A 13,248-nucleotide genomic window follows, 5' to 3' on the forward strand; every position below is an offset into this window, starting at 1 on the left:
GTATTTCCTATCAATCTATCAGAAGCCTCTAGGTCCCAAAACCTTTTTTCGTCTAGGCCACTTGAGCAGATTAAAGAAGGATTCAATATGGAAGCATTTAGGTTATTAAATATCTCTTGTAGAGACGCTTCTAAACTAATTGCAGTGAAGTCTTTTCACTTCTGAAGATGCATTAATGCTGCATTCGTGACAATATGTGGATGTAAACATTCTTGCTGTCTGTTGTCAACATGCAACTGGAAAAACACCGGCTAAAAATGCTGTCACACTTAACATCACATTCACCTGTCAAAAAAACAAGACCTGCAACTTGGACCCCACCTTGAAGCTTTTGTTCCACCTGATTGAAATGAATGTTTGCACAATGACTAGCATTTCACATCTGACGTCAATTTGGCTTAAGAAAAAAGAACAAAATGTACTTTTTCTCTTGCTTCTGCTTGAGAGTGTATCTATCCGTCCGTCCGTCCGTCCGTCCGTAAATGTCAGTGATTTGAAACTGGCAAACATATTTTACAGTCTAGTCTAGAAAGAAAAGAAAGCAATTTTCCACTCACCATGCCATGGTTTAGCCACTGAGGTATAAAGTTGTCCAGGAGTCTTGGATATACCAAATCTCTGTCATACACGTAAAGCGTCCAGAACATAGTCACCACAAACTGCAAACCAAAAACAAAGAAAATACTGATAAGGAATCATCCGATCACAAAAAAACAAAACAAAAAAAACATTCTGTCACCATATTAAATATTGTATAATATTTTTTTTATAGTAACCTTTTAAAATTAATTCCTTAATATTAATGAAATGCATAGAATATGTGTGGTATGCGATTTTATTTACATTTTGTTTATATTTATTATAAATAAAATGTGTATATCCACACCTGTGAATGAACGGCTTTCTGCTTTCAATGTTTTTTGTTGTTGTTTTTTTCAAAATAATGCTGCAAATACAGGGGGCATATCATCAAGTCAAGTCACTTTTATTTATATAGTGCTTTATACAAAACAGATTGTGTCAAAGCGGCTCTACAGTATTAAACAGGAAAATAGTGTCGATAGTGCTAGAGGACAATAGTACACTCAATTTTCCAGTTAAAGTCAGTTCATCATTGATTCAGTGATGTCATCGTCCAGCTCAGTTCAGTTCAAATAGTATCTGTGCAATCAAGTCGAAAATATTGACAGAAATTAAGTGTCCCCAACTAAGCAAGCCAAAGGCAACAGTGGCAATAAGCCAAAACTCCATCGGTGACAGAAATGGAGAAAAAAAAAAACTTTGGAGAAACCAGGCTCAGTCTGGGGGCCCGTTTTCCTCTGGCCAGACGAAACCAGCATGGCATGGTCTAATTACAAATGGTAACGTCATGCACATGCATATTACGTGTTCAGTCCACAGGTATGTGTGCAGCAGGGTTGCCAGGTTTTCACAACAAAACCCGCCCAATTGCTACTCAAAAATAGCCCAAAACTAGCCCAATTGCGTTTTGAGGGGTGTCCCCCAGTAAAACTTGTGTTCCTGGGGGTAAAATACGTATTTTTTGGTGGGGAACCCCTGGTAAAATTCACATTTCAGGGACAAAATATTATGTTTTTGGGGTCACTTCAACCCGCGGACATGAAAAACAACCCATGGCAACAGTGTTAAAGTAGCCCAATTCCGCTGGAAAACCGCAGATTTGGCAACACTGGTGTGCAGGAAAGTTGTTTTTTAAAAAAGTGATATCGCCAACTACTGGCCTGGCATGCACAATACAGCATTCATGGATCTGTGTGAATGAGGATTGTTTTGACAATGTTGTCATCTGCACTCAAACTTTTTAGTTTTTAGTACACTGTTCTCATGTAAACATACCCATAGTGTGGGATAAACAGTACAGCAAAATCTCTACTATTGAAGCACTTCTACTGTCACATGGCCAATACTAACCATTTCTAATCATAAACATGCTTAAAGGGGTCATATGACATTGCTAAAAAAGAACATTATTTTGTGTATTTGGTGTAATGAAATGTGTTTATGCGGTTTAAGGTTAAAAAACACATGATTTTCCACATACTGTACATTATTGTTTCTCCTCTATGCCCCGCCTTTCTGAAACGCGTCGATTTTTACAAATCCAGTGCGTTGTGATTGGCCGAATACCTCAAGCTTGTGACGGAAATGTTACGCCCCTTACCATACTGTGATGTCATGTCCCGGTGCGACGAGACAAAACCAATAAAACCCATTACAAACGAGGAATTTGTAGCATCCAGTGGGGACATAATTAAAATGTGATTATAATGACTTATACTGTCCTTTTTCCGCGTTGCGTTGCATCGTGCCGCGTAAACATAAAACCATGTCTGCATTTGTGATCGGAGAAACGACAAACAACAAGCGCTACTCTACACTGCTCAAAACTCACGTTTGAATCATCAGTGGCAAATTCTTTAAATATGAAAACGTACTTACAGGCTGTGAGTCAGCATTATTTGTCAGAACACCGGCATTGTAGTCTACTCTCCCAGGAAACAGTCCTCGTCCTCCGTAAAATGTGCTGCACACATCTAAATATTTGGGTTGAACTGTTCTGGAACAGTGTTGTAAATACAACTTAAACACTGATTTCTAGTCGTGTCCTCTTTTGGAAGGCCAAACAAAGTAGTTTCGCTTTCACAACGAAACACAGCGTCTCCACGACATGGCCGCGGCGGCAACAACAATACTACAGCCAGAATAAAAGTTACGCCTTCTTTCTTTGCGTATACGTTTGGGCGGTGTTATGCAAATCTTCCCACACAGTGACATAGACATGTGGGGGCATGCTTAAACGAGGCGTTTTAGGAGGGCGTGGACGAGTCTTAACTTTTATAAAGAATATCTCTTTGGGTTTGAGATTTTAGTCTTTGCACCTTTAGGGATCGTATCTATTCACGAACAGCTTGTAACACTCCAAAGAGAAAGGAAAACTTGAAATCGCATCATATGACCCCTTTAAAGGACATTTCTGTGATTAATCTTCAGCTTTATGGCTAAAAAGCAACAATGCTAAAGCTTTTTCCCATGATTATATGATTCAGCAGAGAACAAGCATTAGAAAAGCAAATAATTCTTGTATGTTATCAGGTGCTAGCCATCTCAATTATGGGCTTTTCTGAAATGAGCTAAAATGAGGAAACTGCAACTACATTTTATCTTCAGAGACTTCATAACTTTTTAAGACCTCTCACTCCCTGCCATGACTTAAAATTGAGCCCATTCCTCACCCCCAGATTCCCAGCAGGTCTTCCGGCAGACTGCCTCATGCCGGTACATCTCATTATGCCAAAAAGTCTAACTTGTCTAATATCCTCTTTGATTCCCTCATCTACAGGATGCAATCTCTGCGCAAAACCATGACAAGCACTAAAACCAGCCATGAGCACAGCAAATCAACACACAGAGCTCATATTTTCATATCAGCATACCATAATTAATCCCTAAGAGCTGACTTCTTTTTTCTTGCTTTTATCCAACACTTACTTGGAGCTACAGATGCCTTCTGTGAAAAAGGACAGTGTTAAGATGATGAGGACATCACACACGCTGTTAAAAACAGGCACGTTGGTGTGGAGCATGCAGGCCTCGTGAAAGAGCGTTTGAAGTCCCAGGCTCTCCGAGGAGGAATTTCACTTCCCTTGCTGTAATCCTGAACTGCTCAAACGTATTTGCATTTATGGGCCTCATTTATGGGTGTGACAGATTTCTGTTTGCTTTGGGTGTCTCCAATTATTTTGCAGGATTCTTGTTTCCAGTAAGAGCTTGGATGATGGTCACCATACCCAAATAAACAGGCGGCACTATGAGGATAGGCCTTGTGAAAGGGAACTGTTGTGCTTTTGAAGCATATTTCAAGTAAACGTCGGGCTTCATCTTGAAAGCGCAAGTTAAATAAGTTCATTGCTGGACAGGTGGTTTATTTGGATTTGCCCGTTCTCATTGGGCACTGTGGATAAACCACATAACAAACTCCAAACCTTCTCTATTATCCAGCCAAGCTAGCTGGAGGCCCCATCCATAGGCCTGACACACTGTTTCCACCTTATTTTAACATAAGAGCGGATGTGGCCATTTGTAACTTCCAGTGTCATCAACTTCCAGTTATTTTAGCTGTACAAAAACAGTCTATTATGCAGCTTGATATTACAATCTGGTGTTTGTTATAATTTTAATGTATTATCGGAATCATAAACACACTGCTTTGTAATGCAAATAGTTTTAGTTCGTTATTTACCTATAGCAACTAATGAATCAAAAGTCACATTCACAGAAAACAGCTTACTTCTGTGTTGCAAAATAATATGGATAGACTAAGGTCGTTCACCCAAAAATAAATGTATACTATAAATTGTCATGTCAGTCTTATGCACACCCCTTCAAGTAAAGTGTTACCCAAACTCCAAACCTTCTCTATTATCCAGCCAAGCTAGCTGGAGGCCCCATCCATAGGCCTGACACACTGTTTCCACCTTATTTTAACATAAGAGCGGATGTGGCCATTTGTAACTTCCAGTGTCATCAACTTCCAGTTATTTTAGCTGTACAAAAACAGTTTATTATGCAGCTTGATATTACAATCTGGTGTTTGTTATAATTTTAATGTATTATCGGAATCATAAACACACTGCTTTGTAATGCAAATAGTTTTAGTTCGTTATTTACCTATAGCAACTAATGAATCAAAAGTCACATTCACAGAAAACAGCTTACTTCTGTGTTGCAAAATAATATGGATAGACTAAGATCGTTCACCCAAAAATAAATGTATACTATAAATGTACTCACCCTCAGGCTATTCAAGATGCAGATGAGTTTGTTTCTTCAGCTGAACAAATTTGGAGAAGTTTAGTTTTGCATCACTTGCTCACCAATGGAACCTCTGCAGTGAATGGGTGCCGTCAGAATGGGAGTTCAAACAGCTGATAAAAACATCACAATAATCCACAAGTAATCAACACAACTCTAGTCCATCAGTTAACGTCTTGAGAAGTGAAAAGCTATATGTTTGTAAGAAACAAATCCATCAAGATGTTTTTTTCTTTCAACTAACTTCAATCTCATCTAAGGGTTGGGATTGAGTCCTCTTTCCATAATATTGCTTTCTTCAGTGAAAAAGTGGTGTTGTCTGAATCAGGACAGAAATGCGCACAGACCAGGCATCATTTACAAGTGAAAACAGTCCAAACAGTTCTAAACAAATATGTTGATGTATTTTGATATGAGAGAACAACAGGAGATGGACTTCTTCACTGGAGGAAGCGATGTTATGAATTATGGTCAGAAGCAACAGTTTAAAGTTAATTAATGATGGCTTTAATTATGAATTTGTTTATCATAAACATGCAACGTTTCGCTCAACAAGATGTGAATTGATGGACTGAAGTCGTGTGGATTACTTGTGGATTATTGTTATGTTTTTATCAGCTGTTTGGACTCTCATTCTGACGGCACCCATTCACTGCAGAAAATCCATTGGAAAGCAAGTGATGTAATGATACATTTCTCCAAATCTGTTCCTTAATCTACATCTTAGATGGCATGGAGTTGAGCTAATTTTCAGCAAAGTAAAAATTTTTGTGAACTATTCCTTTAAGCAGATGGCACAAAATTTGATCCCATTGTATCATTGAGTCTACAATGCAGAAGAGTGAATATCAGCGAGACACATATACCACTAATAGGTGCCAGGAAATGACCTGGGCTAAGGCTAACAAAGTATGCATATCACTCAAACACAGCAGCCTGTTTCCCAATATTAACGTCAGCACTAATAATGCTCATTGTGATGGCTGTAAGCTGAGCCTCATGCCCAGCTCTTAGACTGAGGGCCAGGGCCAAGTCAAGCATCTATTTTGTGTTTGTATCATGGCTGTCTGGCTGCTAAGATTTTTACAAGCTAACAAGGAAGCCTCCTCTGTCTGGCATCTCGTTAAGTCCCACTGAGAATCTGCAACCTACAAATACTCACAGAATGATGCAATGGTCAAAGCTGTAAGTATCTTTGTATGTATATTTAAAATATTATATTTAAAAATACAATACTGTATTTAATATTTATTTATTGTTATTAATTTTTGTTTTATGTTTTGCAGTATTTCCCCAAAAACAGTAAGGAAAATGTGGAAAAAGCATTTAGTCTAATCGATTAAAAACAGAAATATTGCAAAATATTATTACAATCTAAAACACCTGTTTTCTTTTTAAAATATATTTTAAAATATAAGTCACTCATTGATGGAAAAGCTGATTTTTTTAGCTGCAATTACTCCAGTCTTCAGTGACACATGATCCTTCAGAAATAATTCTAATATCCATCACAGGAATAATTTAATCAAATAAATGCAGCCTTTGTGAGCATTAAAAAATCTTATATTCTAAACTTTTGACCTGTAGTGTATTTGCACACTATAGAATTATTTTTTTATTTTTGCACTCTGCTTTATTTATTATTTAGCCATATTAGCCAGTTATTATTAGTGATTCCTTGCAATGTAAGTGGAATGCCTGTGTCTCTTTCATTAAAATGAAATGAGCAGAGTCAATTTTCTTTCCACTTAAGGTTTAAGTCACTTTGACACTGTCATTTGACATCTTAAACTCCCTACTAACATTGTGCCATGCAATATTAAAGGCTCTTTAGCCAGCCAGAGACAAAGCAAGACATTTGTGATCAAAATTAAAATATTTTCCATGCAATTATCTGATGGTCATCACGGGCACACACACACACTCACACAAAACAGAAACAACATAGTGTTTCCTTCTTCACTTCACAGGACAGGATTTCATTGCATAGATGGTTTTGTGGCAGTGCCAGATAGATGACTGGGCATTTGCAAAACAAATAGGCTCTACATTTAAGACAATGTGTATTGGTGTCTGTAGTCCCCTTATGCAAAGCAACATGTGTGGATGTGGCCAGATATAGCCGTATATGCTAAGAGAATACAAATGCTGTCTGACCAGACCTGCAGGCTCATACCTTTTGTACCTATTTTTCACCTATTGTACCTTTTTAAAGAACCAGATGATTCAATGTTTTGATGGTTTAAATACAGATCTAAAGGCACCTAGTGTTCATGGTTTCCACAAAAATATGAAGCAGCACAACTGTTTTTGACATTGATAATAAGTGTTTCTTGAGAGGTAGGCTATATCAGCATATTAGAGTGACTTACATTTTGCTTAAAATATATTCAAATAGAATAGAATTTATATTGTAATAATTTCACAATATTACGGTATTTTGATCAAATAAATTCAGCCATGTGAGTTTTCAAAAACAGTTATGAAACTGCGAAGTTGCAAAAAATTAACCCATTGGTCAGGCATATGCAGCAAGCTGTATTTTACCTTTGGCACCCCCTACAAATATGCTCTATACACAACCCTCCTTTCTTAGATCCACTGAATGATTGTTTGAAGTTTTGAATAGTCACCTCTGTTTTTCTGTGGTTTCAGACATCTTAATGTCAGTGACGTGTGGGAGGAGACGGCAGCTTCAGACAAAGTATTGTATTCATGTTTCGTTACTGTACTGTTTTTTTTCTTTCCCACACATTAACAATGGAACTTGATGGCTCAGAGAGTTTATGGTAGGTTCACACACTTTAAACTAACCGCCAGCAGCCAATGACTTTTGCTGATTTTCCGTGTACAAAAAAATGCAATATTTGTATACTTATATAAAAGCTGAAACTTTTCCAAACTTTAGTTTGAACGCTAGATTTCTTTGCACAGTAATAATTTGGATCAATTCATTTTCACTTTAAAAAACTGGCCATATTGGTGTTTTTATTCAATTTCAATCCAATTTTCAATGGTGATTTTAAGCATTCATTTTATCTGAACATCAACATATCCTCACTGAGCCAGCAGCACTGCTCACAGTCTCCAGATGTAGATCCAACTTTCAAAAATAAAGAGTATTTTTATAGATCTCAGTCAGTTCAGACAGTGTACAAAACGAAACATATGCAAAACAAGAAATCTGATTGGTGGTTTATACATACCGCACCAACAGGAAAGGCCAGAACAGCCATCATCCAGTCTCGTAAGCTAATCAGCTTCCTCAACTGTCTCTCTTGCTCCATACTGGCACTGCCTTTTGTCAAAAGGCTTGAGAGGTCAGTCAGGACACACACTCCAAAGAACACCGCCTGAATGACCTGACATGGGGAATCATAACACACTGGTTAGGAAAAGGTAATGTTGTATACCCAGAAGAAATGGGACACATGTCCCATCAAATTTGTAAATGCAGCTTCTAAAAACAATGATGTGACATTTTGACTTTTACATTGTAAAATAAATTAAAAGTTATTTTAAATTGTAGCAATATCTCACAGTATAACTTTTAAGATATTAGCCGTCAGAGTTCAAAATGTCAGAGATTAGTATATATAATTGATAAACTGGGGTTGTGTGGATTACTTGTGAATTATTATAATGTTTCATCAGCTGTTTGAACTCTCATTCTGACGGCACCCATTCACTGCAGAGAATCCACTGGTGAGCAAGTGATGTAATGCTAAATTTCAGATGAACAAACAAACTCATCTACATCTTGGATGGCCTGAGGGTAAATCAATTATTATTATTTTATTTATTTTTTTGTACAAAATTTCTAATTTATTTAGGTTAAATATTAATTTAAGCCCTAACTGAAAAGAGCAGGCAAAACTGACTGAGATGTAGCTTGGTCCACTTTTGTTATAAATAAATGATATAAAATTTCAATGTGTGTGTTTTTTTGTTTTTTTTTGGAAGGCCTCTCATTGACATGTAAATCAAAGCTGTCTTATAAAAGGGACACAAGGGGAAGTTGAAGGGAAACTTGATGAAAGCCATGCATTCATCTTTGGTTGTCTCAAAATAGAATATGAGTATTTCTAAGTGCCATCATTTTCCAAGAGCAAACAAACTCACATCACAGGAAACAGAACAATATACAGATACAGTTGACAAGCTTTAAAATGTTACAATGCATGACAGGCTGCAAGAAAACTGCCATTGGAATAATTTAATACACAACCTTTCCTCCATAACCTATTTCTCGTCTTAAGCTAATATGTCTTCTTTTTTTTTGCCCATTTTCCATTAGTGAACATTCGTGATGAGAGTGTTCTTTGACATTAATTTAAGATGGAAAGACATTATGGAATTATGAGGGTTTCTTTATTATATCTCCTCCACAGATATCCAACATGCAAAAAAGTCTCCCATTAATGCACTCTTTAATATTTCATTCCTCATTATCTTTCTGCTCCTAAATTTGTTTCCTGGTGTCTGAAGACAGGAGAAGCCCTGCTAAGGCTTCATATAAATGTTAAATTTGTCGAAAACCAATCTTTTATTGGAAAAGTCTTAAATCCCTATTACCAGCCGCCTAAAATTATCTATTTTTCTCACTCTACCCTCACTACGGCTTTTGATCTTTGTTTTAGCTGAGCTAAAAATGGACACTCATCCTTTTCTCATATCATTTGAGAGTTAAAAAACAGCCACAGTGTAAGGACATGAAGCCAATAGAGGCATTAAATAATTTATTAGCTATACAAAGTCGTATTTTGTGCTTATAAACAACCACAAGGATTCCTGGACTGAGACTCAAGTCTCCATGAAATCTAGTGAATTGCTTGTTTGAGGCTGGAAATAATAATAATAGGGCTAGGAAACCTCAGTTCTTATCAAACAACAGACCACTACAGTATACTGCCGAAACAGTGGCTTGCAAGACAGTCTTAGAAAATTAAGGTAATAACATTTAGCATTCATGATTAAAATAAATGTCATAAAACAATGTGCAATTGTATTAGTTCAGACGCTATGCATTCAAATGCTCCTTTTCAGACTGTGAACAGACTTTTTCCAACCCTATTTGTCTTAAAATCAAAGATTTTAGAATTAAAGTTACAAAGCGTTTGCAACATAGCAACTGCTCTCACAAAAATATAGGCTACCTTTCATCACAGTAATGATACACTCAGAAAACCTGTGCATCTGTGCTAATTAAACTCTGCTGATTAATCCATGGGTATCTCATTGTCAGATCACTGAAAGCTTTCGGCCACACTTGACCAGGCACTTTATGTATGACACTGAGAGATCAGTTCTATGCCAGGCTCCTCAAGTGTCCTATTGTGAGAATGGAAAGCCAAATCTGAACCCCTGTATTTAATAATTAATGAAGCCCGATGAAAACATAAATGGCTAAAATCACAGTTAACACAATGGTAGTTACTTAGAGTGTTAATAAATGCAACGATTCTTCAGTGGACTAGATCAGTTGTGGCTAGTGAGTGCAAGCATTTGATCCAGACGTACTTGCATTTCTTGTGCCAAGATGAGATAATCTGCCTCTCTGAACGTGACATGTGTTTATCGTCTGTTCTAATATTAGTTTCACACAGCCTCATCATGCAGGTTCATTATAGCAATGCTATGAGTGGTGTCAGAGGTCCTTAAATGCTGTCATAATGAATCATTATACTATTACACAAAGCAGCGCAAACAATAAATCACTTTCCTATCTCTTTATGGTTGTAGGTGAAACTGAGTCTAGTTTTTCTGTGCTTATAGACAATGAAAGAGTTTATGAATAAACCTATAACTGTCATTCATCACTGTGTTTTTTAGGTTACCAAAACTATTAAAATAACTATTTTTGTACATTTATTTGATGTGCAATGAATGAAAGTTTGGGGCACGACTATTTTGGCAGATAAGAAAGTAACATTTCTAATTTTTTCAGGTTTCTTTGATGAATAGTTTTATTTGAAACAGTAATATCTTGTAACATTATAAATGTCTTCACTGTCACTTTATTCAATTTAATGCATCCTTGCAAATAAATGAAAAAATCTTACTGAGCCCACACTTTTGCACAATAGTTTTATATGTTGATTGTAGTACAGTGACTAGAGTGCGCTGCAATTTCAAATAAGTACTAAGGATTCTGAGAAAAAGTGTTATGAAACAGCATAAGGTTTGAAAAGCTCCATCCACAATTATCCGAACACTTCTGCACAGAACATATCTGTGCACGAGATTATTCCCAAACAAGAATGAAGAAAAAAGAGCAAACAGTGCACTGGAACAGATGTGTAAATGTGAAGTGTAACAAAACAACTTTTATTGCTATTAAAAATCACTCTTCGAAAAAGGGGGAGAAAATGGGCTGTTTATGTGGAAAGCATGAGTCATTGGCTCACAGACTGTCATAACAGTCAATGCATATGTGCGTGCATGCAGTTTCTGGTGCCTAATGTGACCTGCATTTACTCGAACAGACTGGTCCCTTATGGTGCCAGAACAAAAGAAAAGGATGCTTCAGTTTATATATAAAAACTGTAAATGCACCCTTAATTTGTCCTCCTATGAACTGCTGGTAATTCTGCACAAGCCTTCAGAAGAAGATTCATTATTAATGAGGATGTGAGATATGAAAAGCATGACATCATCATTAGAGATTTAAAAAGTCATTACGTCATGTGATTAACGTTTAATGCTCCGTAAATATGACCTAAGACTATTTGTGTTGGCGTTTGGACTCCTTTTTGCAGGAACCTGCATATTTCAGCATAACAGGGGCCTGTCTAATGCATTATGGAGATGTCATATAAATATACATCAGGCAATGCATGGGAACGATGCACATGCACTTACCAAATCTATGAACGTAAGAAACTTCCAGCTACCACCGTATGTTTGATGCGCGGGCATGTCTATGGCTTTGTAATTGCAGAGGATGGAAAAATAAGAGAGGAGTATCGCTACTCTGAGGATCTGTGATGGGATGAGCGCCATATTCCTTCCCCCGTCGTATTTCCGTCTCAGGAAATATCCTGTTGACAGAGGGATGCTGTTGTGCGGTGGGGAAGAGGAGACGTTGGTGGAGGCGGCGGATGTGCGCAAGAGGTTGTTGCTATAGTAACAAGCATCGCTGCCTGTGTGGAGCAGCTCGTGTGTCACTGTTCTTGTGTCCGCGCATGCTCATTGTATCGAGACGCTGATTAGCACCAGTACTGAGTTTTGGGGATCTGTTTTGTTTGTTCTTTTCGCTTGTCTCTCACTAGGGTAATCTTTTTCTGGATTTGTTTACTGTCCTAATATAGCACAAAATGTTTAGATGAAACATTTAGTCTCTATTGTAGATCGTGTTTTCTGTTTACAGTTTATCAGAGAAGGCAGTTTGTGTTCAATGTTCATATACCAAAACAAGATGCAGTTAATTTCCCAGCTAACAAAAATATGCTCCAAGACCGTTTTGCTAACATTCCCATATAAAGGAATGTTCAATTATCCGAAAGTACAAATGTCCAGTTTTTTGTCCAATGTTTATATATATATGTGTGTGTGTGTGTGTGTGTGTGAACACTTGACATTTGAACGCTGTTCTTTTTATTTATCGATTTTATTTATGTTTCTTTTTTTATTCATCAAAGAATCCTGAAAAAAGTATCACAGGTCCAAAAAAATATTAAGCAGCAAAACGGTTTTCAGCATTGATTATAAATCAGCATATTAGAATGATTTCTGAAGGATCATGTGACACTGAAGACTGGAGTAACAATGCTGAAAATTCAGCCTTGCTTCACAGGAATAAATGTAATTTTAAAGAACATTAAAATAGAAAACTGTTATTTTAAATTGTAATATTTCACAAAATTTAAGTATTTTTCTGTCTTTTGATAAAATAAATGCAGCCTTGATAAGCATACTAAAAATCTTACTGATCCCAAACGTTTTGCATTGTACAAACCCAATTCCAAAAAAGTTGGGACACTGTACAAATTGTGAATAAAAACAGAATGCAATGATGTGGAAGTTTCAAATTGCAATATTTTATTCAGAATACAACATAGATGACATATCAAATGTTTAAACTGAGAAAATGTATCATTTTAAGGGAAAAATAAGTTGATTTTAAATTTCATGGCATCAACACATCTCAAAAAAGTTGGGACAAGGCCATGTTTACCACTGTGTGGCATCCCCTCTTCTTTTTATAACAGTCTGCAAACGTCTGGGGACTGAGGAGACAAGTTGCTCAAGTTTAGGAATAGGAATGTTGTCCCATTCTTGTCTAATACAGGCTTCTAGTTGCTCAACTGTCTTAGGTCTTCTTTGCCGCATCTTCCTCTTTATGATGCACCAAATGTTTTCTATGGGTGAAAGATATGGACTGCAGGCTGGCCATTTCAGTACCCAGATCCTTCT

The 13,248-nt window shown here is 36.9% G+C and overlaps 1 protein-coding gene across 1 annotated transcript; it reads right to left on the reverse strand.

The window, feature by feature from the left end:
- Positions 1–485: 485 nt before the first annotated feature.
- Positions 486–11,868, reverse strand: LOC107553417 (androgen-induced gene 1 protein-like). Its single transcript, XM_016235605.1, has 3 exons — positions 11,695–11,868; positions 8,040–8,195; positions 486–659 (listed from the first exon to the last, which is right to left on the reverse strand). Exons 1-3 carry the CDS (start codon positions 11,833–11,835, stop codon positions 486–488), a joined length of 471 nt encoding a protein of 156 aa, XP_016091091.1. The 5' UTR covers positions 11,836–11,868.
- Between the last annotated feature and the right edge of the window lie 1,380 nt (positions 11,869–13,248).

The sequence above is a fragment of the Sinocyclocheilus grahami genome, unplaced genomic scaffold (assembly GCF_001515645.1).
Source record: "Sinocyclocheilus grahami isolate Dianchi unplaced genomic scaffold, SAMN03320097.WGS_v1.1 scaffold473.1, whole genome shotgun sequence".
NCBI lineage: Eukaryota > Metazoa > Chordata > Actinopteri > Cypriniformes > Cyprinidae > Sinocyclocheilus > Sinocyclocheilus grahami.